The sequence below is a fragment of the Stegastes partitus genome, unplaced genomic scaffold, assembly GCF_000690725.1.
Source record: "Stegastes partitus isolate 25-593 unplaced genomic scaffold, Stegastes_partitus-1.0.2 Scaffold0, whole genome shotgun sequence".
In the NCBI taxonomy this organism is placed as follows: domain Eukaryota; kingdom Metazoa; phylum Chordata; class Actinopteri; family Pomacentridae; genus Stegastes; species Stegastes partitus.
The window spans coordinates 2,274,769-2,299,755 of NW_007577731.1; the positions used below are offsets into that span (position 1 = coordinate 2,274,769).

General features: G+C 43.3%; 3 protein-coding genes across 3 annotated transcripts in view; all 3 read left to right on the forward strand.

Moving 5' to 3' along the window:
* The window catches only part of ddr2b (discoidin domain receptor tyrosine kinase 2b), a 13,541-nt gene extending 4,349 nt beyond the window's left edge, over window positions 1–9,192 (forward strand). The window contains exons 5-15 of the mRNA XM_008288635.1: window positions 159–346; window positions 796–1,036; window positions 1,138–1,203; window positions 1,702–1,838; window positions 4,674–4,914; window positions 4,995–5,188; window positions 5,456–5,583; window positions 5,667–5,845; window positions 5,990–6,237; window positions 8,230–8,379; window positions 8,465–9,192. Of these exons, the coding sequence (XP_008286857.1) occupies window positions 159–346; window positions 796–1,036; window positions 1,138–1,203; window positions 1,702–1,838; window positions 4,674–4,914; window positions 4,995–5,188; window positions 5,456–5,583; window positions 5,667–5,845; window positions 5,990–6,237; window positions 8,230–8,379; window positions 8,465–8,599 (1,907 nt within the window). The 3' untranslated portion in view covers window positions 8,600–9,192. The remainder of the gene's footprint in view (window positions 1–158; window positions 347–795; window positions 1,037–1,137; window positions 1,204–1,701; window positions 1,839–4,673; window positions 4,915–4,994; window positions 5,189–5,455; window positions 5,584–5,666; window positions 5,846–5,989; window positions 6,238–8,229; window positions 8,380–8,464) is intronic.
* A 736-nt stretch (window positions 9,193–9,928) lies between these two features.
* LOC103362378 (3-keto-steroid reductase-like) lies at window positions 9,929–14,432 on the forward strand. Its single transcript, XM_008288746.1, has 9 exons — window positions 9,929–10,025; window positions 10,979–11,182; window positions 11,308–11,400; window positions 11,509–11,623; window positions 12,145–12,339; window positions 12,442–12,546; window positions 12,627–12,683; window positions 12,785–12,883; window positions 12,999–14,432. The coding sequence occupies exons 1-9, from the start codon at window positions 9,991–9,993 to the stop codon at window positions 13,131–13,133; spliced, it is 1,038 nt and encodes a 345-aa protein (XP_008286968.1). The 5' UTR covers window positions 9,929–9,990; the 3' UTR covers window positions 13,134–14,432.
* A 3,479-nt stretch (window positions 14,433–17,911) lies between these two features.
* Window positions 17,912–24,685, forward strand: serbp1b (SERPINE1 mRNA binding protein 1b). The gene is made up of 9 exons (XM_008288862.1): window positions 17,912–18,270; window positions 18,963–19,143; window positions 19,452–19,592; window positions 19,918–19,989; window positions 20,265–20,339; window positions 20,652–20,829; window positions 22,089–22,154; window positions 22,378–22,566; window positions 24,505–24,685. Exons 1-9 carry the CDS (start codon window positions 18,015–18,017, stop codon window positions 24,562–24,564), a joined length of 1,218 nt encoding a protein of 405 aa, XP_008287084.1. The 5' UTR covers window positions 17,912–18,014; the 3' UTR covers window positions 24,565–24,685.
* Window positions 24,686–24,987: the final 302 nt, after the last annotated feature.

Genomic DNA, 24,987 nt, shown 5'->3' on the forward strand with positions numbered 1-24,987 from the left:
ATCAAACAAGAGCTTGAATCTTAAGAGGTTAACGTTGTAGACAGAAAGGCACGTGCCAGTTGTTTCTCATCTTCATCAACTTTTTTTCTTTGAGCTAAAATAGTACCAATGAATTCACATATGTCCTCCTCCTCCTCCTCCTCCTCCTCCGTCCTCCTCCAGGCTGACAAAAGGCCTCGGCCAGCTCACAGATGGCACTTGGGGTCTGGACGACTTTCTCCACAGCCACATCTACGGCATGTGGCCCGGATACGACTACGTGGGCTGGAGCAACAAGAGCTTCCCCAAAGGTTACGTGGAGATGATCTTCGAGTTCGACCACGTCCGAAACTTCACGTCCATGAAGGTAGGAAGCCAGCGCAGGCACAGACCTCAGTGAGAAAGTGGAACAATTCTAAAAGCGCTGAGTGAACACTGCTGAGCGGAGCTGCGCTGAGCCACGCTGGGCACACACCCATCTTTTATAGCTGCTGCAAATTTTTATTGGGACATAAAATTTTTAAAAAATGGATGCTGAATAGCCGTGCAGTGTGAAAATTACATTTTCTGTATAATTAGTCTATTTGTCATGGATAAGTGCTGTGGCCAGAGATCAGAGATGGTGGATGAGTGTTTTCCAGCACAGCAGGATAGATTAGTCATCGCTACACCTGCTCCTGCATCTTCTTCCCCTTCAGGCTCTGGCTGTTTAGAGCGCTTGTTAGTTAAAAAAATAAGAAATGCATGCACCTCAAAGGCTGCAATACAACACGTGACCATTTGCAAGACGTCTTAGCTGTCAAATTCCTCTTCCAGGTTCACTGCAGCAACATGTTCGGCCGAGGAGTGCGGATGTTCAGACAGGTCACTTGTTACTTCCGGTCGGGACCAGACTGGGAGTCCGACCCGGTGACCTTCAGGCCTGCTGTCGACCGCGCCGGCCAAACCTCCCGCTTTGTCAACGTGCCCCTCGGGGATCGCACAGCCAGCGCCATCAAATGCCGTTTCCACTTCGGTGACCTTTGGATGCTGTTCAGCGAGGTGGCCTTCCAGTCAGGTAGCAACAGAGGAGCCTCGTTAGAAGCTTTGATTCTATCATGCAAGTTTATTGGAGTCTGACTTCGCTGTTCTTGTCTCGTCTCCTTTGTTTCCTTTCAGGCTCAGCCGTGTACAATACGTCGCTGACTCCTCGCAAACATGGACATCCCACAAACACGCTGCCAGGTAAACACTGAGCCGCTTGTGATTATTTTTATTTTTTTTCTTTTAGGTTATTGCTGTAATTTTATTGACTGTCAGGAGGTGGAGGAAAATGCTTGCAACAGACTGGCTGATATATATGAGCACTGGGACAGGATGTAAACAAAACATGGGCTGACAGGTGGTTTCATTCACCACAAATTTAAAAAAGCAATAAACTGTTCAACATTTAGAAGATCATTTTAGTATTTTTTTTGACTCTGTGTCTTGATTTATAGTGACATTAAGTTTATAAGTGCAGGTAACTGAACAGTTTAAAAGCAAGATGTTTTCTGGTTGAACACTGCCCCCTGCTGGGAGCAACAGAAACGACCTATTATCATTAAGATCAATGGGCTTCTTACTGTAACTGTAATGAAACATGAAGGGGATTACGCAGGAGGAATGGAATCATTTTGGGATGCGCTGTAACAAGAATTACGATGGATTACATTAAATCCCGACTCTGATCTGGTTTGTTAGGAGCTGATCCCACTCACAAAGTGGACGACAGCAACACCAGGATCCTGATTGGCTGCCTGGTGGCCATCATAGCCATCCTATTGGCTATCATCGTCATCATCCTGTGGCGGCAGGTCTGGCAAAAGATGCTTGAGAAGGTGAGGAGAAGGTGATTCGTCTAATGTGTCCAGATACGACTTTGTGGTGTTGATTCTTAACCCGATGCACGGTTTCAATGCATCGGATTCAGTTTAGGCCATCGCATGTTTATCCAGTGGTTTAAAGTAATTCAGTATATCAAGGACTGTATTTAAGTACAGTTTTGAGGTACTTGTACTTCACTTGAGTATTTCCATTTTCTGTTATTTTGCACTTGTACTTCAGTAAAGTTCAGAGACCACAAAGAACTTTACTTTTACTTCATGACATCTATTTGATAAATTTAGTTACTCTGCACATTTTGTGTCATATTATAAAATGTAATCAACAAATAAATAATGATTTAATATTATAAATTCACGAATGACCCAGGTAATAAACTATATCTAACAGTAAAACCAGTGTTAAAGCAATGAACACATTAATACAGCAATACTTATCATACAATAATGTACATTTTTCTGGAATATGCCATTCTGCTTGAAGAGTACTTGTACTTGTGGTGATTTGAGTATATTTAGATGCTAAAACTTTTGCACTTTTACTGAAGTAAACATGTAAGCGCATTGCTTTTCCTGGGAACAGTAGTCTTACACTGCAGTGTTGTTATTCCTACATAACCTCTTAAGACCTGGCGTCACATCTGGGGTTGTATTATCACTGTAATTTTTATTTTTATTATTATTATTTTATTATTGTTACTTATTTGTTCATTTTTTTCTGGTTTTCTGGTTTCATCTGGTTCTCCTGTTAACACAAACAGGAAGAAAACGTTATCTTTGAGACAGTTTGTGTCTCCTCTATTTGTATTGCTGACTGTGTTGTGTCTCTTTTTTGTCGTGTTGTGTCTCTTTGCAGCAGTCTGGAGCGCATATTCGTTCATTTTCTGTTTGTGTTTTTGTTGTTTTGTGTCTCTTTGTGGTTGTTGTCCCGTTCTGTGGTTGTGTTGAGTCTCTTTTTTGTCATTTCAGATCTGTTTTTGATTGTTCTGTTGACTTCTTCACTGTTTTGTGGTTTTTTGTGGGGATTTCTTTGGTCATTCTGAGTCTCTTTTTGTCATTTTGTTGGTTTTCTTGATTGTTTTGTGTCTCTCTTTGGTAGTTTTAAATGAATTTTTTGGTCCTTTTAAACATTTTTAATAAATATTTTTTTTAATATATTTTTATTTTCAAGAGCTCAGGTCTTGAGAGGTTAAGCTCAATAACTGAGTACGTCTTCCAAATTGGATTTTTCTGTTATTTGATGTAACAATAATGACATATCCTTCAGCCTACAGCATAAAAACTTTGTTTTCACACTGAAATTTTCCCTCCATATCACAAGTAGGAAATAGAGTAAAGATAGGACTGTGGCACCTACATGACAATGTGTAATTTTAAAAAAAGGAAAATTCCAAAAGTCGTTTATATATTGTGTATATAATGTTTTTTTTTTTTTTAATGGAACAAATCAGTATGCAGTAGAAGTTTTGGCTTGGCTCTGTGAAAAGCAAACATCAAGGAGGGGGTAAAGGAAATTAGATTTTAATTTGATCGTATTCAACATGTGAGTTTGAGAAGCTGGAATAGACTTGAAGCAGGTGGGCGACGCCATCAGCAGCATATGGTGCACTGGATGAGAAAAAAGTCTCTGAGGCACGATGATGGGGAGAATAACCTTCTGCAATGTGAAAGGTTTTGGATGTACACGTTGAACAGGGTCACCCCAAAGCTTAAAGCCGGGATTAGACCAAAAAAAAGCTCTTTAAATTATTTTCATGTCCACAGTGATTCATCGAGGATACTGATGTACAGTTTAAAGGTGCTTTTGTTTTCCAGTAGCATTTCCATTCCACTACATTTTTCTTTGAGCAGATTTCGTTATATGTATTAGTATTCATTTCAGATGTCATTGAGTTGTTTGCAGCTCCATCAAAGTGTGATTTTTCCTTTTAAACATCTCACATGGTTCCGTTTCAGTAAATGTTCAAATGATCCTAAATCACAGCGAGAGAAAAAGTCCAGAAAATGAATTTGCACATCAGAACCATTAACCATCTGGTAGCACCTCTGATTTATGTATAAATAACTATAAATCTGTTAATAAAACTGTATATAAAGTTGTTCAGATTAGCTCCATGTGCAGCAGCTACAACACGCTGCTACAACTCTGATGCTTCAACAAGAATCATCTAATAGTGTCATAGATAATAGTAAAACAGTCTAGAAGGTCGTCGGTTGGCGTCCCGGTGAGGACACCTGGGATCTTCCTGCGTGGAGTCTCCATGTTCTCCTCATGCAGCATGGGTTCTCTCTGGGTTCTCCAGCTTCCTCCCACAGTTCAGAAACATGCTGAGGTTAATTGGTGATTCTAAATTGTCCGTAGGTGTGAATGTGAGTGTGCTTGGTTGTCTGTCTCTAAGTGTAGCCCTGTGATAGACTGGTGACCTGTCCAGGTTAACCTGCCTTCACCCTGAGTCAGCTGGGATAGACTCCAGCCCCCCATGACCCTAGAGAGGATGAAGGTGTAGAGATGATGGATGGATGGATGCCTGTGCAGGACTTTTACTTGTAATGGAGTATTTTTAAATTGTTTCATTGGTACTTTTACTTTGGTAACGGTTCTGAACACTTCCTCCACCTCTGCTGTAAAGTGAGCTCCTTAGTGATTTATTTCTTTGCCTGTATATGAAGCCAGTATAGGTAAAAACTTTGCATGGAAAACATTTTCTGAGCTCTTCTGTTCCTCCCTCACTGCCTACATCAACAACATGCTGATGTCTTTCCTTGCTCATGCTGCAGATGAGCATTAAGCACAAACCAAACTTCACAGCAGATTTCGTCTTTTGTCTTCAGGCCTCCCGCCGCATGTTGGACGACGAACTCACGGCTCGTCTGGCAGTGCAGACCCAGGCCTTCTCCTTCCACCACTCCTCCCTGTCCAGTGAAGGCGGCTCCACCTCCAACTCCACCTATGAGAGGATCTTCCCCCTCTGCGCCGACTACCAAGAGCCTTCACGCCTCATCCGGAAACTGCCTGAGTTCGCTCAGTCCAACGAGCACCTTGGTAAGTTTGCCAAGGACAAATCTGTGAAACGTCAGCTGAAGCCACAGCTCCTGTACTCTGCGTTTCTCTCAACACAGCAGAACCAAGCGCCTCCTTCAGAGCCCTTACAGCCGGCGGTTCGGATGGGGCTCCCCACTACGCTGAGGCGGATATCATCAGTCTGCAGGAGTCTTCAGACAGCAGCACCTACTCCATCACAGCTGTCAACATGAATCTCTTCGCTGGCACCGATTCATCCATGAGAGAGTTTCCCAGACAGAAGCTCACCTTCAAGGAGAAACTGGGAGAGGGCCAGTTCGGAGAAGTACATTGTTGTTTCTACTGTTTGCTGGCATGCCTTTATGTATCAGACCCATTCTCCCTCTGCCATCAGTATGTTGGTGTAACTTTATGGCTGTCATTTATAAAGTTATATGACAGAGCCTGCTGTGTAGTAAAAGCGCCAGACTGTGAAATGCAGCGTTACAAACTGACGAATGGGGCAACACGGAGGGGCATTAAACGGAGCTGAACAGATGGTTTCAAGTGGTGCCAAGTGGATGATGGACTGACAAAGGGCTTTTTTAAACAGGTGCACTTGTGTGAGGCCGAGGGCATGCAGGACTTTTTGGACGAGGATTTGTCTATAGAGGGAAACAACGAGTCACCTCTGCTCGTCGCCGTGAAAACACTGCGGGAAGACGCCAACAAGAATGCAAGGTAAGGGAAAGATGTGCTTGTCTCTCGTTGGGCCGCCAGTCGAGCAGTTAATTACAACCGTTCATCCCCCTGCTGTGCTGCAGGAACGACTTCCTGAAGGAGATCCGCATCATGTCTCGTCTGAGGGACCCCAACATCGTCCGTCTGCTGGCGGTCTGCGTGGACACGGACCCTCTGTGCATGATCACAGAGTACATGGAGAACGGAGACCTGAACCAGTTCCTGTGCGATCTCAGCCTGAAGGAGGCCGCTGACGAAGACAAGGCAGAACAGGAGGAGAAAGAAGAGAAAAGTATGGTCAGGTGAGCTCCTGTCCTGACATGAAATTGAAATGATGATCAGGGAAAAAACACACAGAGCTAATTCCAGGTATAACAGCACTGCACTGACAGGTTATATTTCCTCTCTCGTGTTCTTAGTTACACTAAACTGATCGGCATGGCGGCGCAGATCGCCTCCGGCATGAAGTACTTGTCCTCTCTGAACTTCGTCCACCGCGACCTGGCGACACGTAACTGCCTGGTGGGTAAGAACTACACCATAAAGATCGCCGACTTCGGCATGAGTCGGAACCTGTACAGAGGAGACTACTACCGGATCCAGGGCCGGGCCGTGCTGCCCATTCGCTGGATGTCGTGGGAGAGCATCCTGCTGGTGAGTGACCTGGTGACCTGGGACCATCAGTCCATTAGACCCTGGATGTGATCGTTGGACTACATTCAGTTATTTAAAGATTATGTATATCAGTGCCCCCTTTTATTTTTTTACCAGATTTTTTATTCATAATCCAGAAGCCATATAAATTATTTAGTCCAATAAAAGTTCTATTGACCTTACATATCGCGGCATTTAACTGAAGGAATTCATAAATATAAGAAGAACCAAAGGGCAGTAAAGCTAGCCTGATAACACTACTGTATGTGGAGCTGTAACTGTTCATCCATTAGACGATGCCAGACTGCATCTGGTTATAAGGGAGAGTTCTGCTGTTTTGAAACCTGATCCTTATTTCCCCTTTCTTGGGATTTAATTGATTGATGGGAATGAAAATTTGTTTAGAAACTCAAGAATTTGTTGTAAGAATGCTTTAATTGGCACCACAGAGCAGCTGCTAGGTCAGGCCCTGGTACATTCATCCATGCCAAAGTAAAGATGCTTGTTTTTGTCACAGACAGGCTCATTGTCTCTGACATCACTAGTGACAGGATTCCTGGAGAGATTTTGTCAGCGTTGTGGCCCACACAGACCTGAAACTGGTAAAACCAGCTGTGGAACACAGAGACCTGCTGTGGGCTGAGTATAGAGCTAACGTTATTAGTTAAAGATATTCTGTTGCATCAGTTTGCATGAAAGCATGGCAGGATAATGGTACAAAAGCAACCCAGCAGTATGTACGCTGAATAAAACTATAAATGCATCAAGCTAATGATCTTATTTTATGACTTACATCAGCGCTTCTCAAACTTTTTGAGCCACGACCCCAAAGATAACATAAGTTTGTGTTCCCCCAATTTGAATTCTTCATATATCATGAGTAATACCTTTGTTGTTGATGCATTAATGCGTCAAAAATTAATGTGTTAATTCCACAGATTCATGTCTTTACATTAACATGTTAATTTTCTTTTGAATGAATGAAAGAATTGAATTTATTTTGAATAAATGAAAGGGAAAAAACAACAAAAACAACAAAAACAAAAGAAAATAATTTAAAAAGAGCAAAAAGGAATAATAACATTGCATAATCAAATCATAATATTAACAATTCCAAGAAAGGAGTGGGAAGAAGTGTACACTTTCAATTTTGACAGCCCTAATACACATTTATTTGATAAATGGAGGCGTTGTTTATTTGTATTTTTTTTACAATGATCTGGTGACCCCCTGAAATTATCTTGGAACCCCCAGTATGAGAACTACTGACTTAGAGAAAATATTAAAAATCTCATTTCTGTTTTTGTGGCTATAGTACACGGTTAAATTTAGCGTAGTTGTGCACAAAAAGTTTCTGAGTTGTTCAACCCTCAACACTCCTCATTCTAGTCAGGTGTGACTTTAAAGGACAATTATCAGACAGTGTGACCAGAACACAGACTCACCTTCAAACCAGTGGCTATAAAAGGCCTTCAAATGCAACTTTATTCAAATGACACGATACCACAGACGAACGGGCTGCTGGATGCCGGTGTGTTAATCAGGGCTGCAGGAAGACACTTTAATGTCCACAACTCCAACATTTGTCATCTAAAAAAAAAATCATTCCAGACAGCTCTGGATGTCTGACAACATGATCCTGCCCCCCAAAATGTCCAACAACTTCACCAAGACCTTCAGAAATAGTGGGACAACATTCAGATGTGTGGCTGACTTGTGATCTCTGGTCCATGAATGACTCTATTCTCCATCTGCCCTTTATCATTTCCAATGTAGTCGGTTGTCTCTTGACGTCCATTCTGTTGTAGAGATGCTGTGTGTTGGAATAAAACATACTTATTCCCCTATGTTAACAAGAATTAATACAATGAATTGAAATATTGCATGTTGTAACAGTTATAAGTTATTTATACCAGCCAATATGGAAACACAGGGCCCACATTTACCAGCGGCTGGATCGGCCTTTAAGCTGTCTCTTGTCTGTCCTCTCAGGGTAAGTTCACCATGGCCAGCGATGTGTGGGCGTTCGGGGTGACTTTGTGGGAAATTCTGACGCTGTGTAAGGAGCAGCCGTATTCTCAGCTCTCTGACGAGCAGGTCATTGAAAACACAGGAGAGTTTTTCAGGGACCAGGGGAAGCAGGTAAGCAAACGAGTGCATGCACACTTTCAGACACATTTCCACCATATTAATCCTACATTCTCATCGCCTTGTCTCATGCTCTCAGGTGTACCTGCCGAAGCCTCCCTGCTGTCCTGACAGAGTCTACAGCGATCTCATGCTGAGCTGTTGGAGGAGGAACGCCAAGCAAAGGCCGAGCTTTCAGGAGATGCACGCTCAGCTGATGGAGAGTCTGGCATAGCGGATGGGATTTATAGTTTCTCTCAGCCATGCACTGTCCTCTTTGCTTCCTTCAGCGTGGGTTCATTTGAATTACCTGAGAGGCAACACGTCTGATGATTCTGCAGAAGCTTGCTTATCACAACGGTGCTGTACATAGAGACACATGACTTGAACAGAGCCTTATATTGTAGATATCGTGCAAATTAGCACAGCATACTCACCCCTCTGTGTATTTATTAACTTCTTTCTATTTCTCATGCTATGTCTATTTATAGAGGACTACACGGTTATCCTAGATGAAACAGTTGTGAATGTTTTTTTGAAGTCTTTCACTCATGCATAGCCTCCAGGTGATTTATTAAAGAATGTCAGCACTGTTGTGTGACCTTTGTGTTGTCCAACGTTTTTGATATTTTAAGATTTTTATTATCTTGAGACTGTTTTCTGGATGTGTTTTTACTACGCAAAAGCTCACCGGCATGTTTTATAAACATGTCGCAGGAAATACATTTGCTGTATATAGTTGATGAGTAGGAAGGAAAAAACGTTGTTTTTTTTTAAATCATGTTTCAGACCAAAGATTTGTGTAAATAAAGAAAAGATTATAATTGATTGTGTTGGCCACGTTTTTATTTTTATTTTTTATTTTTTTACGAGTACAGTCGTCCTCTAATGTATTCATCCCCCTCCATTATAGAAAAAACAAAATTCACAATAGTCACTCAAATAAGTAGAAACTGAAAAAAGTAATAATAAATAAAAATTTGCTAAATTATACTTTAGTGAAATAAGACGCTGCTGGTCAATTGTGATTGGAAAGAATAATTTTTAAAAAAACAAATACAAAATTAAAATACCTGTCAACAGGTGCAGAAGTCTGACTGAGAGTTACAGAAAACACCTGATTGTAGTGATTGGCTGAAAGGGTTGTTCAACAAAATATTAGTTTACGGGTCCCATCATGCTTGTTTGCTTGTTTTTGTTTGTTTGTTTTTTTTGTTTTGGTTTTTTAAATATATTTTTCCGTTGAACCACAATTCAAAAGCAATGTCATGATTTTCATTACATTTTTATTTATTATTGCTTTTTTCAATTTCCACTTATTTCAGATGTTTATTTCCTTCTTTAAATCGAGGGTATGAATACATTTGAGGACATGTCCACGAAGCGCATTTTCTTTCCTGGTTTGACCCTCGTCGCTCCCCGTCGCCGAAGCTGATTGGCCGGCCGTTTGTTGACATCCAATCACACCACGACTCCGCTGCCGCATATAGGCTGAGTGTTTGAAGCGGAATCGGACGATGGGCTGAACGTCTGCAGATACCCGCCGTGAACAGGGAATAAATAACCGGTTCTGGACTTTGTTCTGGTCTCATTTTGGTCCAGAGCCGCTGCAGAATCCGGTCGAACATGGAGAGAGTCGTTATCGTCACCGGAGCGAACAGGTGAGTCCGCTGAGAACACCTTATTACCGCTAATGAAGACTCCACTGACTAGGTAGTAAACAGCTGCTTTAATGTGTTTATGAGTAAAATATGGCTTCAGTGAGAGAGAACATCATTCCTCTGATGAGGTTACCTGCTTCTAAATCTCTCATAAGCTGACCGTGACGCCTTCGAGCTGTGTATTTATAATCCTACTTTGCAGACAAGTCACAGCTACAAACCACAATTAAAACATCCAGGCTGTAGAAAGTGCATTTCAGTAACATACTAAAAAAAAATGTAAAAAGCAACAGATGTAATAAAGGTCTCCTATGGTAAAAATACATTTTTGTTGTGTTCTGTAGTTGAATGAATGAATGAATGAATGAATGAATGAAGGAATGAATGAATGAATGAATGAATGAATGAATGAATGAATGCCCTTTACTGTCATTATACAGTGTACATCCTATTTTTAATGTAAGTAAAAACTAAATAAAGTGCAAAATTGCTCAGTACAATATAAAAGATTAAAAAAAGATAAATGTATAAAAAGATTGAAAAACTATTGCACGAGTTGTTATGAACTAAAATCCATTCCTCTAGTTCATTATAATATTTGCAGTTTTAAAAATTTAGAGTAACAGCTCCTTACGTAACATGCAGACATCAGAGTGGTAAACCCAACAGTTGTAATCAATATTTCCCTAAAACGCCGTTCTTTTTCTTTATGTTGCCCACAATCGCAAACATATCAAGTAAACACAACGTATGAAACATATGAGTCATAATTAACTTCACCCAGACATAACAGACAGAAATGTTTCTCATTATTTATCCTCCACTTTAGTTACTCCCGGCCAGTTCTATATCAGTTAATCTGTGAGATGATTCAGATTCAGTTCTTCTGGGAGGGCTTCTTGTTAATGTGCCACGTTGCTTTGTTTGTCTGCCATCTGCCTCTCTGTCTGCAGCGGCATCGGCCTAGCCCTGTGCGAGAGGCTGCTCGCTGAGGACAGCCAGCTCCGGCTGTGTCTGGCCTGCAGAAACATGCAGCGGGCCGAAGCTGCCCGCTCTGCCCTCCTGGCCTCTCACACCACTGCCCACGTGGACTTGCTGCACCTGGATGTGGGCTCCGTGCAGTCGGTGCTCAGCGCTGCTCAGGAGGCCAAGAGCAGGTGAGAGAGCTTCGGCACCTCATGATGACTGATGTCTTCACTCTGTGGTAGCATCACCTGAAAATGAGCTACAGATATGTAATTAAGATTGATTATTCTGTAATGTGCGTGTTGTTTTTCCACAGGTACAGCAGAATTGACTTTCTGTATCTAAATGCAGGAATTATGCCCAATCCACAGATAGACGTTCGAGCCTTTTTCAAGGGTCTGTTTTCCAGGTAAACTTTGTTTTGGTTTACTGGCTTGCAGTTAAATGGCTGTACAGCAGTGCAGCTCGTCTCCAGTTGTCCCGGCTGTTATGTAACGGCGTTGTTTCCCCGCTGCAGGAACGTCGTCAACATGTTTGCGACAGCAGAGGGTCTCCTCACGCAGCAGGACCGCCTCAACTCAGACGGCCTGCAGGAAGTTTTCGCCACAAACCTGTTTGGTCATTTTCTCCTGGTACAACACAGACTGAGCACACACACATGTGACTTTACATCTAAAAAATGACAAGTTTCTTTACCTGCTAGTTGTCAGAGTTAGATTTAACCACATAGAGGAAGTCGTCCAGTGTCTGCTAGGATGATGTTGTATCAGCATGTAAAGGCTTTAAAATGAAAAATCAGCTTAGAATGAATCTTGACAGGTCAGGATAAAAGTTGATGTTTCTGTTTGAGAATGTTATAGATAAATATATAATCGGATGTTTGACATGTAGACTGAGACAGTTTGTATGTGTGTTGACAAAGCTAAAGATTTTGTAGTGATTTTTGAGTTCAAAACGTCTCCTTGCTACCTGTATAAAATGTATAATAGTCCATTTAAAACCCGGATGTAAAGGTTAAATACTAGTATATAACTGTTGGGTATAGAGGGCTGCTATCGAGGTCTTGTTTCCATGATGCTGTATTGTAACCCCTCACCCAGCAGTTTTCTCGGTGAGGTTGCTATGACCTGATATTCATGCCTCGCTGTTCCAGATCAGGGAGCTGGAGCCTCTGCTGTGTCGGTCGGGTCACACCTCCAGAATAGTGTGGACCTCCTCGAGTAACGCCCGCCGCTCTGCCTTCAGCATGGAGGACATTCAGCACAGAGATGGGACAGAGCCCTACAGCTCCTCCAAATACGCTTCAGACATGCTCAGCATGGCCCTCAACAGACACAAGAACAGCCAGGTTTGACTCACACTCTGCAGAGCACTAACACAGTCAGAACTCTCACTGCAGAGTTCCTCGGTGGTCGTGAACAAACACACTGTCGTCTTCTTTTTCCCATAGGGGCTGTTCTCCTCTGTGATATGTCCAGGCCTGGTGATGACTAATTTGACCTATGGCATCCTCCCCTCCTTCTTCTGGACTCTCATCATGCCCATCATGTGGCTGGTTAGTGCTGATTTATTTGTGTTTTAATGTGTCTTTTTCTTACTACATCACCTTCTTATATTTCTTTTCTCGTATCACAGATTAGGATTTTCACCAACACTTTCACACTGACACCGTACAACGGCGCCGAGGCACTGGTATGTTGTCAGCCCAGGCTGGTGTTTTCCCCATGAAAAGATTCTGATATCTCTACAATAAATGCACTATAAACACAGGTTACTGCTCTTGTTGTTCGCAGCACTACTTGTTCCTTCAAAAGCCTGAGTCTTTGGATCCAAGAGCAAAGTATCACAGTTTAACATCAGGACTTGGAACCAATTACACTCAGCCTCGACAGGTGAGTAACTACGAGAGCCTGTGCTACGGAGCGCCTCGCAGGAAAGTAATGTGTTGTTGAAGAGGCTTTATTTACATGTAATTCATTCAGATTTCCTGTGGTGCTTGTGTTTCAGATGGACATCGATGGTGAAATGTCCGAGGTCCTTTTCTCAAAACTCCTGGAACTGGAGAAAGCAGTGAGAAGAAAACTGAGTGAGAGAAATGCTGAGGACAAAGCTCATCGGCAGTACGTCAGCGAAATAGAGTAGTGAAGTGGACAGAATGCAGCTTGAACCATCATTACATTCCAGTTGGACCATTAAATAGTGTTTTCGTTGAAGTGAAACAACCATACTGCTGCTACCTCAGGTGAAACCACAACTTGGATTTATGCAAGTGATCATATTGGCTAAAGGAGTACGGCAACTTCTGCAGCACGTCAGTGAAAGTGTTTGCGTCTTCCAGATTCTGCATCATCATGATCTTATTTAAAGAGCCCATATTATGCACATCTACAGGTTCATGATTATATTTTTGGAGTCTGCTAGAAGATATTTATATGCTGTAATGTTCAAAAAACACTTTATGTTTCTCAGACTGTGTATTGTTGCAGCACCTCTTCTCAGCCTCCATCTGAAAGTTACCATTTTAGCTCGTCTCTCTAAGGCCCTCCTCCCAACAGTCTGCTCTGATTGGTCAGCTGACCCAACCAAGCAAAGCAACACTGATATCGTCCACCACATCTATGAGTATGAGGATGTACACCTAGCAGAAGCAGCTCAAGAAGGACAGTTTCTCAATCTCTGTTTAAGGGCCAAACTAGCTGCTAAACTGGGATTATGCAAATGTGTTACACAATGACATCATTAAGTAACGCAAGAAAAGCCTGGACCTCGAATGAGGCGTTTCGAGCCGGTAAGGGGAAAATACACTCCCTCTGGTGTGGAATTTTGCCCTTGTAAGACCTTTTACATGCACAGAAAGCTAGAACACACCGAAAGAAAGGGAAAAACCTCAAAAGCATCACATGGGCTCTTTAAATAAACTACTGCTCCTGTTATTGTACTTCTCACGTAACGTCAACATACACACTCACACGTGTCATTTACCAAAGAGGCAATGCATTCATTCCTGCAAATGTTTTTTTAATTAAACAACACTATGCTTTTAAATATCCAACGTTAATATTCAATCACTAGATTCACACAGCTCCACACTTTCAAATTTCTGTTTTATATCCTGCAATTATCTTGCTCTCAGCGTGACACTGATGTCAAAGTCGTGCAGAAAAAAACAATCCCGAACACTGTTTTTAGAGAAAGGAAACTGATTTGCGCTCGTAGCTCTGTTAGCGGAGCTGTAAAGACTTGAAATCTCATCATAACATGCACTTGACCCACATCACACTCAGATGTGATTTGCATATCCGAGACGCCTGTGTGGGTTTAAAAGGCCTTTTGTGATAATTTGCCATTTCTTCTCTACAAACCTACTCACGTTGCTTAATGTGCCTTTTTTTTCATTATCCAGTATGTTAACATTGAAAAGATGCATTTTATCTCTTGAAAGCTTGGTTATAAAAAGTAATAAAACAATGTTGTCTCATGAACTAATCCTGTCAGTTTTTTCAACATGTTTCTGTGGACTTCCTTTTTTATTTTTTTTTATTTTTTCAAACAATAAAGTTCGGGTTCCAATGAGACCAGTAACCAGCAGTGGTGTCATCTGCTGCTGTAACGCAGATACGATGGCCCTGCTGCGTTTCCACCTGATAGCTGCATCGTGTTTCCTGCCTCACAGAGTTAATTAGCAGTTTCTTTACGGTCTGGGTTTCTCTAGGCCACTGACTGACCGCCGGCTGTCTGTGATCCGGGGATCGCCTCGCCACAAATCATAAATTATGGACGGCTTGTCTTGTTTTAATGAATAAAACAATTGCTGGGGTTTGGAATAGGCCCAAGAATATGAACACGATCGAGTGTGAGACAGTTTACAAGGTATGAGCTTGTATCATGTGAGACGGCACTGACTTCTGTTGGACGCTCTCACACGTGAGCCTTGTTTAATGGTGGTGTTTCTACATTTAAAATTCATCAGCAATGGGTTTCACTTAATAAACAATTAAGCCTCTCTTCTTGTTTAATCATAGAAATTAGGTAGAGGTTAGATTTATTGTTATATGCATTTATACTGCTAATTATTAGGTTGCTTTATAGGTGTGTTCATTTCTGGGATTTTAAACAACCTACAGATGATTTGAAGTGGCGGTAGTGTGTTAATAATTCACGTATGATCATTTAGTATATAATCCATCCCTAGTAACTCTTTGTGGACGCTCCAGCTTAGTAACAACATACAGGACAGCTACGGTTACAGACTCTCTGCACCTCCATGTGTTTGGATTTTGGGTGTAATTCATTCAACAATAGATTTAAAGTTTAATTTTACTGATAGCACTAGTATTTTGTTGTCACTTTTTTACATTTACATGTATTTTCTGCCAAATTTTAAAGCTTTTTTCTTCTCGTTAACATGTCCACATGGTGTTTTATGTATGCTAGAAGACACATGGTGAGCAAAATCAACACCACAGCTGAGCATGTCCACCTTGAAACTGCAGTGTACTGATGACGTTCTCAAAACCTAAAAAAAAAAAACACCCTCAAGAACTAATCCTGTCAACTAGAGGAGTGAGGCATACCATTCTTCTCCTTCAGTATCAGCTTTCTTAACGCATGACAGTATGACTGTATTATTACAACTTGCCATTGTGTTGCGCAGAGTAGTTTTTATGTGCTTGAGCAGAGTCGTAAGTGAGCTGGTGTGCTCGAGCTGCAGCGAGTGATGGAGGGAAGAAATGGTGTACGGTTACATCCAAGTCGTTTTAAGACAAAAAATGATTATTTTAATGAAAAAATAAACTTCTAAATACCATATAGCTTTTAAATTTGATGTACAAAGGCACATTTTTAGGGGTTTAGTTAACATTAAAATCACTATTTAATAAGTACTTGTTATATTAGCAGCTATAAATCTAATCGTGCATTGTTTTAATTGTGTTTATTGATTTAAGAATTCCAGCCATTTCTGATTAAACTCCTGCCAAGTAAGAGAACTTTAATTTGGACAAACTTCCTGTTTTGTAAATGCTTGCCTTGCACCTCAGTGTTTGATCTTCATTCTTGTTTTTAAACCAAAGACACGCATGACTCAGACGAGGAGTTTTAACTGTGATAAAGAAGTGTCTGAACTTATCGTCAGCTTCCTCGGCAGACTGATGAGTTGACTCTGCACAGGGGCTGACCTGTCAGATATGCTGTCACCAGCTGTTACTCAGCACGCCCTTACTGGCCCGAACCACACCATTTCCTGCTTTTTATAAACTCACAAATCCCACTTAATCTTTTGATATGGGTGCCTGGAGCATCAGCGTAAGGTCACAGCTGCACATACTGAGTTTCAAATAGCAACAGCTGAGTCTCAGTAAAGCTTACTCAGGTGTATGTTAAGTACATAGAGGTCTCAAACAATAATATGTGTTTAATTAGACACATGAGGAGTGTTTAGAGTTTTTTTCTTCTTCAACTGCCCTCCTGTCATGTTGTTTGGGGTCCCACAGGGCTCAATCCTCGGCCTCATTCAGTTCATTTAGTATCCGATGCCCCTGGGTGATGTTATTTGCCATTTCACCCTTTTCACTCTTGTACCTATTTCTCATTTACCGTTGAAAATCATGACAATCTGGAACCTCTTCACGATAGCTGTACTGCAATGAAGGCCTGCATGAGTTCTGATTTCTGCAACGTTATACAGACAAGACTTCTGGTTATTTTATCGTTACAGTTGATAGAAATCACAGCACCTCGAATATTCAGAACCACTCAGGGAACACAAGACTCCAGTCCTGGCTGAATAACTGGGGCCTCGATTACTTTTAAATCTCTACATTGTTCTGGCTTCACTCTGCATCACTGAACTTTTGACATTTTATTCCGCACCGAGACTCCTCAGATCAGAGAATCAGTTACTGTTAAAAGGTCCATGATCCAGGCTTAAAACAAAGTGGGAACACGCTTAAACTGCTTTAGCTCCGACGCTCTGGAACAAAACTCCCCCTCGCTGTCGGAAAAAGCTCCGTCAGTGCTTCAGTTCAAAAAGGTTTTAGAAACCCGCCTGTCCAGACGTGCGTTTAAATAGCATTTTCCCCGTTTTTTGAATATATTATCACTGCTCTTTTCAATGTTTTACACTCTTTACTAATGTTCTATTGCCCTCTTTTATTGTTTTATCGTCACTTTCACCTACTTTGTATATTTTAATGCTTTGTACAGCACCTTCTCCTGTTTTTAAAGCTGCTATAGAAATACAGTTTATTAAATGTTATTATTAGCCAATTAAATTCACATTTTTTTTCCTCTAATGACTGTTTGACAAGGCTGTGCAACAAGGCATGATTAAAAAAACAAAAACAAAAACAAAAAAACCTTGAAACTAGATGAAAAATAGTCTGATATCATCACACATGGGCAAGTGTTGAAATCACAAACTGTGGGTGAATTCTTTTAACCTCAAAAACTCTGCAGCATCTCTTGTCCTGGGTTAGTTTGAACTGTGCTCACCACAGTGAAGTGCAGCTGTACCAGATAATCAGTCACCATCACTGCAAAGTAGGGAACCGAGGAGCTATGACATGCATTACCTCTCGCAGTCCTCTGTACTACTAATGCATGGCAGAATTCCTGAACTTCAGGTCTGAGTTTTAGTGTAACCAGTGTCCCCATCTTTCCAGCCCTGTATCACATGTCTGTGGTCTCTCCTGTCCGCAGCTGAATATCATGTTTACAGAGCAGCTGCAGGAGCTCAGCGGCCTGATGTGATGCTGCTAAAAGCCTCCCCTGCATGTAGCATCCTCAGAGAAATTAAAGCCCGGATTAGAGCAGGAGGAGATGAAAGCACACCGTTACATAATGTAAATAAAAACATTGCAGCCGCCGCGTGCTCAGATTGGTGCGCGCCGCACGATGTCCCGGATGGTGCTCGCACCGGAAGAGAAGGGGCAGCTCTCCCAGCCATCTTGTGGCAGCATCCAGCGAGCTGGTCGCATCAAGCCTCGTAGAATCGGAGGTGAATCCCGTTGAAGGGGCGCCATCATGCCCGGACACCTGCAAGAAGGCTTCGGCTGCGTCGTAACCAACCGGTTCGACCAGTTATTGGACGACGAGTCCGACCCGTTCGAGATCCTGAAAGCTGCCGAAAACAAGAAGAAGGAGGGGGCCGCCGCTGGTTCCACCAAGACCGCGGCTCAAGCCGCCAAGCAGCCGAAGAAGGAGTCACAGAAGGACAGAAAAAACCCGCTGCTGGACAAAAAGGAAGAGTCCCAGGCGCCGGTTCCCCTGAAGAAGGAAGGTAAAATAACGGCACCTGCTGCCTCGCTGCTGCGCACTGAATGTTTATTTTGTGCTTTTCGTAGCAACTGTCATGTGCAGCTCCTGTTAGCTGCGTTAGCTGCTGCTGGTCGGAGCGAAGCGCAGCGTGAGGTCAACATGGACCCTGTCCTGCTGCTGTAGAGGACAGACCATCGAGCCTCCGGGCCGGACACCAACACACGCCTGCAGCAGGAGCCTCGCTGAGATGCTCGCATAAAGCCACCAGCAAGGTCCTGTGCAGGCTGTGTCGCAGAAATGGTTTCCTCCAGCATCCGGCAGGAAGGTGCAGTGTTGGGTTACTGTCTGCTGGGTGATGCTCAGGCTCCGGCTGCGCAGCTCCGCGAGCAGCTGGAGGCTTTGCTAAGCAAATATTTAGGATACTCACCTGAGCAGTGGGAAAACCAAACAGAGCGGTGTGGATGTGTCACCTGAGGGGAAACCTGACGAATGTTTTCAGCTTAGCGGTCCTAAAATGAGTTTATGTTTGTAGTGTGATTGCAGTAAAATGATAAACAGGAGAGGTGACAGATCACATGTCAGCAGTCAGACCAGTTGTTTACACATATTCTGCCTGTTCCTGCATGCACGCTGTGCAAACACTTCAGCAGCCACATTGTGTTTCTTAAGCCAACAGAGCTTAATAGATTTCATTTGTGCACCTGTGACATGCAGGTATCAGGCGGGTGGGGAGAAGACCGGACCAGCAGGGCCAGTCTGGATCCCAGCACCAGGGTGGGCAGGGCGAGGGGCGACCCGGAGACAAGAGGCCGGACCGGAGACCTCCTCGCGAGCGCCGCTTTGAGAAGCCCGCTGAAGACAAGCCTGAGGGAGGTGGAGAGTTCTCTGCGGACAAGTGAGTATCTGTGATGAATGATGAAGAGCATATTTAAACATGCTGATGAGCTGGAGGCTGGCTGGTGTGATCCAGGACCAGGCGCATGCAGGGACTGCTGCTATTGATATAATCTGAGCTCACTTAACCTCAGCATCACAGCCGTCTGTAAATGACTGGTTCTGGAGGCTGGGCTGCTCTCGTTGACATTTCTGTGGAAATGATTATCATTAAGACCACACATGCTTGTGTGCTGCATGAGCTGCTGATTTCTCCCGTGGTGAGGTCATGACTGTACGCTTTATGAGACTGTGTCCGTGTCCCATCAGGCCTTCTGGAGACAGGCCCCCGAGAGGGCGTGGTGGCGGCCGGGGTGGGCGTGGTGGAAGAGGTCGAGGCATGGGCCGAGGAGACGGCTTCGACTCGCGTGGGAAACGAGACTTCGACAGACACAGCGGCACTGACAAATCGTGAGTCAGCCCTGAACCGAGACCTGAGCGGCCCACTGAGTCGAAATCACCCACCATTTGCATGTCGTTTTCAAATGCAGAGATAGCTGCTTGAGCTCTGTGGCGTTGGTACATTTATCATCACAAGGAAGTGTTTCTTAATGGCATCTCAGATTAGGATCAGCGCTACCTTTCATTCTCTTTGCCAAGTTAAGTGCACTAATCTGCTTTTGACTACAAACGCGAGGTCAAAGGTTGTTGTCGGTGTTTGAATTACTCTTCATTTCAGGATGGGAGGATTTTTATACACGTACTCAGTGTGTTTGTTGTCTGTTTCTTGCTCCAGCAATCAGAAAACTGAGGAGAAGCGCAGTGGCAGTGGCTCACACAACTGGGGCAACGTGAAGGAAGAAGCCAGGTGAGTTTTCGTGTTACCGTCGGCGGGATAGTGACGCACAGCTGATGTGCAGTGGTTCGATTTTTGTATTAAAACAAAGATTTGTGACGTGCACGCCACAGGATGCTGCAGACGGATACTCTGAAGTGTTTATGGCTCAGTTTTAATGTTAACACACGTGTGCTAATAATAGTTTAAACAGTTTGCGTGCTAGCTTGGGAAGGCTCTGCTATGAGATGATGTTTCAGCTGGAGGCAATTTATGAGCATCGACAACGTGTGTGTCTTTGTTCCCAGTGAGGCTGAACAGACTGCAGCTCCAGAGACGACCCCAGAGGGAGAAGAAAACGCACCAGCCGGCTCCGAAAACAAGTGAGAATCCATTTACTGTCAGATGCTACGTTAGATATGTCAATGAATCTCCTCTGTCTAAGAATTTCCACAAAAAAAAAAACAAAGTCTTATGTCATCAAACTAGGATGTTTTCCTTTTGGATTTTGGATGTCAGCTTGTGCCGCGCACAGTATTATTTCTGCATGCGCATTTCTGTCTCGAAGCTTAAGTGCAAATGGGATAAACATTGTCACTGACCCTGTGGCCCCAGGATTAGAGAGCATGTATAGAGGTAAGAGGATTGGCAGTTTGAGGGTTACGCGGCTACATTGTCGTGCGCTCGCATTCCAGAGAGAACGAGGTCGAGGAGGTGAAAAACGAAGGCCCCAGAGAGATGACCCTGGACGAGTGGAAGGCCATGCAGGACAAGGAGCGCACCAAGGTGGAGTTCAACATCCGGAAGCCCAACGAAGGAGCCGACAGCCAGTGGAAGAAGGGATACGTGCTGCACAAGTCCAAGAGCGAAGATGTGAGTGTGCTGATTTATGATACCGTGGACAGCAGGAAACGGTTTAGTCCTCCGTCTCTTACTGTCGTCTGCAGCAGCTCTGCACAGGCTCACTTGTTGGAGCTTTTTAACCAAACAGATACTTGACCAAAAAAAAAATGCCTGTTAAGCCAATTTACACATTAGCAGTGAGCTCATTTGTAATAACATTTTGTAGCACAGAGCAAAATGTTAAGACCAACAGGTACGTGCACTCTGGAGGTTTGCAAACGTGCTCACTGTTCGTTTGATGTTTTTATGAGGATGTCAGTGCAAAGGTGACAGAAGGTTGACAGCAGAGTGCTTGTGCATGGAGTGTTCTTTGTTTTTAGTGGCCTATAGTGGTTTTTAGAGAGCAAGTTAGCTGCTGGCAGGTATAAATGTTGTTCTCATGTTGTGTTTTGCTTTAGCCTGCAGTGCTTTTACTTTAAATGAATCAACTAAATGTCCTTTCCTAAATGTGAATCAAAAACTAAACTTTGAAAACAACATATGGATGAAAATTCAGTTTTAGCGCGCTTCATCATTCAACTGTTGAATTTATTGAACTCTGACGTCACCATTTGTCTCGACTTGTTGCCTGAGCACATCCAGTAACGCTGACTTTCGAATTTCCTCTTTTCTAGCACCTGTTTTGCAAAGTTCCCCGCTGCTTTTATACTTATTAATGTATACTTATCGTGCTAGATCAGCAGATGGCGATGGGTTTCTCTGCTGCTCCGTCCTGCTCGGTGCGTCGTATGTTTCGGTTTTCCTCCGCCTCCTTTAGCGATACTTGTAATAAACGCGGTCTGTTCTCGGCGGTGGAGACGAGGCTTCTTGTGTTGAACGTGCTGCCCTGCATCCCGGTTGTGCCGATTTTCTCAAAGCGGCATTTACTTGCCCCGATTAATCAGCCGACTGATTAGTAGATCTGTCACTAGTATGGATCCAGCGTGGCCACTGCTGGCTTCACGTTGGTTGCAGGTAGAAGCTGATGTAGACTTTAGGATCTGATGTTGTCTTTGTAAATTAAAAGAGCTGTGGTTAAAGTCGCCAGCACTGAGATCTTGCTTTTGTTTTCAAACTGTGTAATTAAACGGACGGTCGTCGGAGGCTAGCTGTGATGTTAGCGCTGTGTGAGGTCAGCGTCAGGTACACAGTTGTTGTGGGGATCGCTGTGTCGCTCTCTGGCCAGTAGCTTGGACGTGACATCTAAAAATAACTTCCTGCTCATATTTGTTTTTTTGCTTGATTTCCAGAGGCCCGTCGGTGCTCTGATTGACGCCTCGGAGACGGAAGCAGACTCTCACACTCTGTACCACAAGGTGTCTACATCTCTCACACTGGTCCTCCATCCACACAGAAAACATTTGGTGTCGAGTCTGTAATAAACCATCTGCTCCTGAGTGTTTTAATACACCCTCACATACTGAGAACAGTCGAGAATAATTCGAGTGGTTTCAGACAAAATGAAGAAACACTTTATCGTGATGCTTTATTTCTGGTTTTGTCGCACTTAACATTCTTGTCCTCATCTGTTCCGATCAGCCGGGGACCGCCGACGAGTCCGCCGACCACCATTTCCGCAAACCAGCCAACGACATCACATCTCAGCTGGAGATCAACTTCGGAGACCTGGGCCGCCCCGGCCGCGGGCGTGGGGGCGCGCGTGGAGGCAGGGGAGGCCGCGGCGGGGGAGGCAGCAGGACGGCACGTGGGGGAGGACGGTCCGAAAAGGTAACAACAAAAGCTGTTGTCGCTGCCGCCGACAAAGGTTTTAGCGTCCCCCTCCCGACAAAACATTTGGCTCGCTGACCCCGAACAGGCGGTAAAACCACTGACTTGGAAAACCTGCTGCGGAACATCGAGGCCCTGAAACAACAGACCGCTGGCCGCATGCGCCGCCATGCAACACTCGCTGACTGACAATGGAGAGGTGGACGTGTGTTATGACAGCGCTGGAGTTGGAGGATTCAGCTGATACACGCTCCTTTTCAATATTGTTTTAAATACGGCCGCCGCTAACTCAACTTTATTTATAAAGCACTTGAACACAACAAAACACAGAACAAAGTCCTGAACACAAACTATGTAACAATTTAAAACATCTAAAATGCAAAATACAATAAAAATATGATAAAATCATTAAAGGACAATAAGAACAGTTGAAACAGGAAGCTTGTGCCGGGTTGAAGGCCAGGGCATAAAAATGAGTTTTCAGACAGGTTTTAAAAATGGACAGTGATGGTGCTTCTCTAACGAGCAGCGGCAAAGGATTCGAGAGCCTAAATGAACTCTACAATGTACAGTGAAGTGATGTGGTCTCTGTTACGTGCTCCAACCAGGAGACGAGCAGCCACGTTTTGGACCACTTGGAGATGTTGGAGACTCCAAAATAAAGAGAGTCGCAGTAGTCCAGCCGGGTAGTGATATATGCATGGATTACTGTCTCGAAATATGGAGCTGTTAAAAATGGTTTTGCTAACTGTGGTTTTCATGAATAATTAGTGTGACCAGTCCGGTTAGTGTTTCCCATTAGTTACCTGGACTGGCAGCCAACCACAGCGTCATAATGAGCTGAAATGTTTAATGAAGCACATCAAGGATGCTAAATCTCAGGCCAGATTCATTATGGGATAACTTATTATCAAAATAAACTGTTGCATCATTTCCAAGCACTACCTTGCAGATAATAGGAAAAACCCTCAAAGTGTCTCAGTAATGTGTTGAGCCACGCTGTGCTGCTAAAACAGCAACGACCTGTCCCCCAAAGGAAACCAGTGGACCCAAAAATGCCATTAGTAGTGCGGGTTTATGCCTTCCAGCCTACCAAACTGTCCGTCGCTAATGTCTGCTCTTGCTGCCGCTCTGGTCAAGTCCTGTCACCTGAGGAAGAGTTGCTCTTTGTTTTTTCTTGCATATCTCACTAATGCATGAGCATCACAATCATGGAATTTGCGCCGTAGCCAACAATCTTTTACCCTTTCTGCTCATATCTCTGAGAGATCTGAAGACATAAGCCACTAAAGTCACTTTTCCTACTTAAACCAGTAGATTAGTCTTCTTGACTGAAGCTCCTGCCACCTGCACCCCAACAATGAACCATCTTTTAGAGTAAATTACATCTTTTCCTCTTAGTGTTTTCCTTGTTTTATACTGTAACACCACATTTAGGAGTAGCTCCACGTCTCTGTCGGTCCAAACAAACGACCCTTGCACCGTTATCGTTGAAGTAACAGGAAGTTTTCCTTGTGGTGTTTTTTCCAGGATTCTGACTGGCTAGCATGGCTTTATGCTTCTCGTTACACTGCCCCCTACAGGTCTGACAGCTAATAGCAGCTCTTAACGACGTTACGAGTTTTTTGAAAACAATCTGGTGCGAACAGTGTTGTTTTTGAAAACGTAGATCCGTTTTTGTAAGTAAATGTGTGAGCGTGGCCTGAGCTGTTTCTCTACAAACAGGAGCGGTGACCAAAGTGGTGCAGTTTAGGGCCAGAAAATTGAAATAATGAGCTGAGAAATGCTCCACGCAGCAGACTCGGCTGATAGTTTCAAACCTTTTTACATATAAGTTATAATATAATTCATTGTTTATGCAAATATATTGATTATAGCGGATTTAACATACGTTCTGTTAACCTGGTCCTGCTTCTCGTGTGTGTTTCCTCTCACCAGGCCAGTGGAGTGTCAGTCCCCAACGTGGATGATCCTGAAGCCTTCCCAGCTCTGGCCTAAAGGCTCCTTCTTTCACCACCAGCCCACCCATCAGCCCTTCCGGGGCCCCTCCTCTACGAGGCTTGCATGCTTACCACATCTTCAAGTATATAAGAAAAAACAAAGAGAGAGAGAAAAAAAATAATAATGACAAAAAAAGACTGTCATCCCATACCACTCACACCACCAGAGGACTAAAATTTTACCTGTTTTAAAGGAGAACAAAAGACAAAAAAAAACAACGGCGGAAAAAGGACCTCTTGTTACACTGAAGTTTTGTATTTAGGAACATGAAAGCAGGGATGTTTTCATACTTTTTTCTTTTTTTTTTTTTTTTTTTTGTTCTAAAATTATGCATACTTCATTGATATTTTTTTGTGCTGCTTGAATTTATGCATTTCTGCGATTAGGTTGAAGTGTGTGTATCTCTTCTCCCCCCCTCAA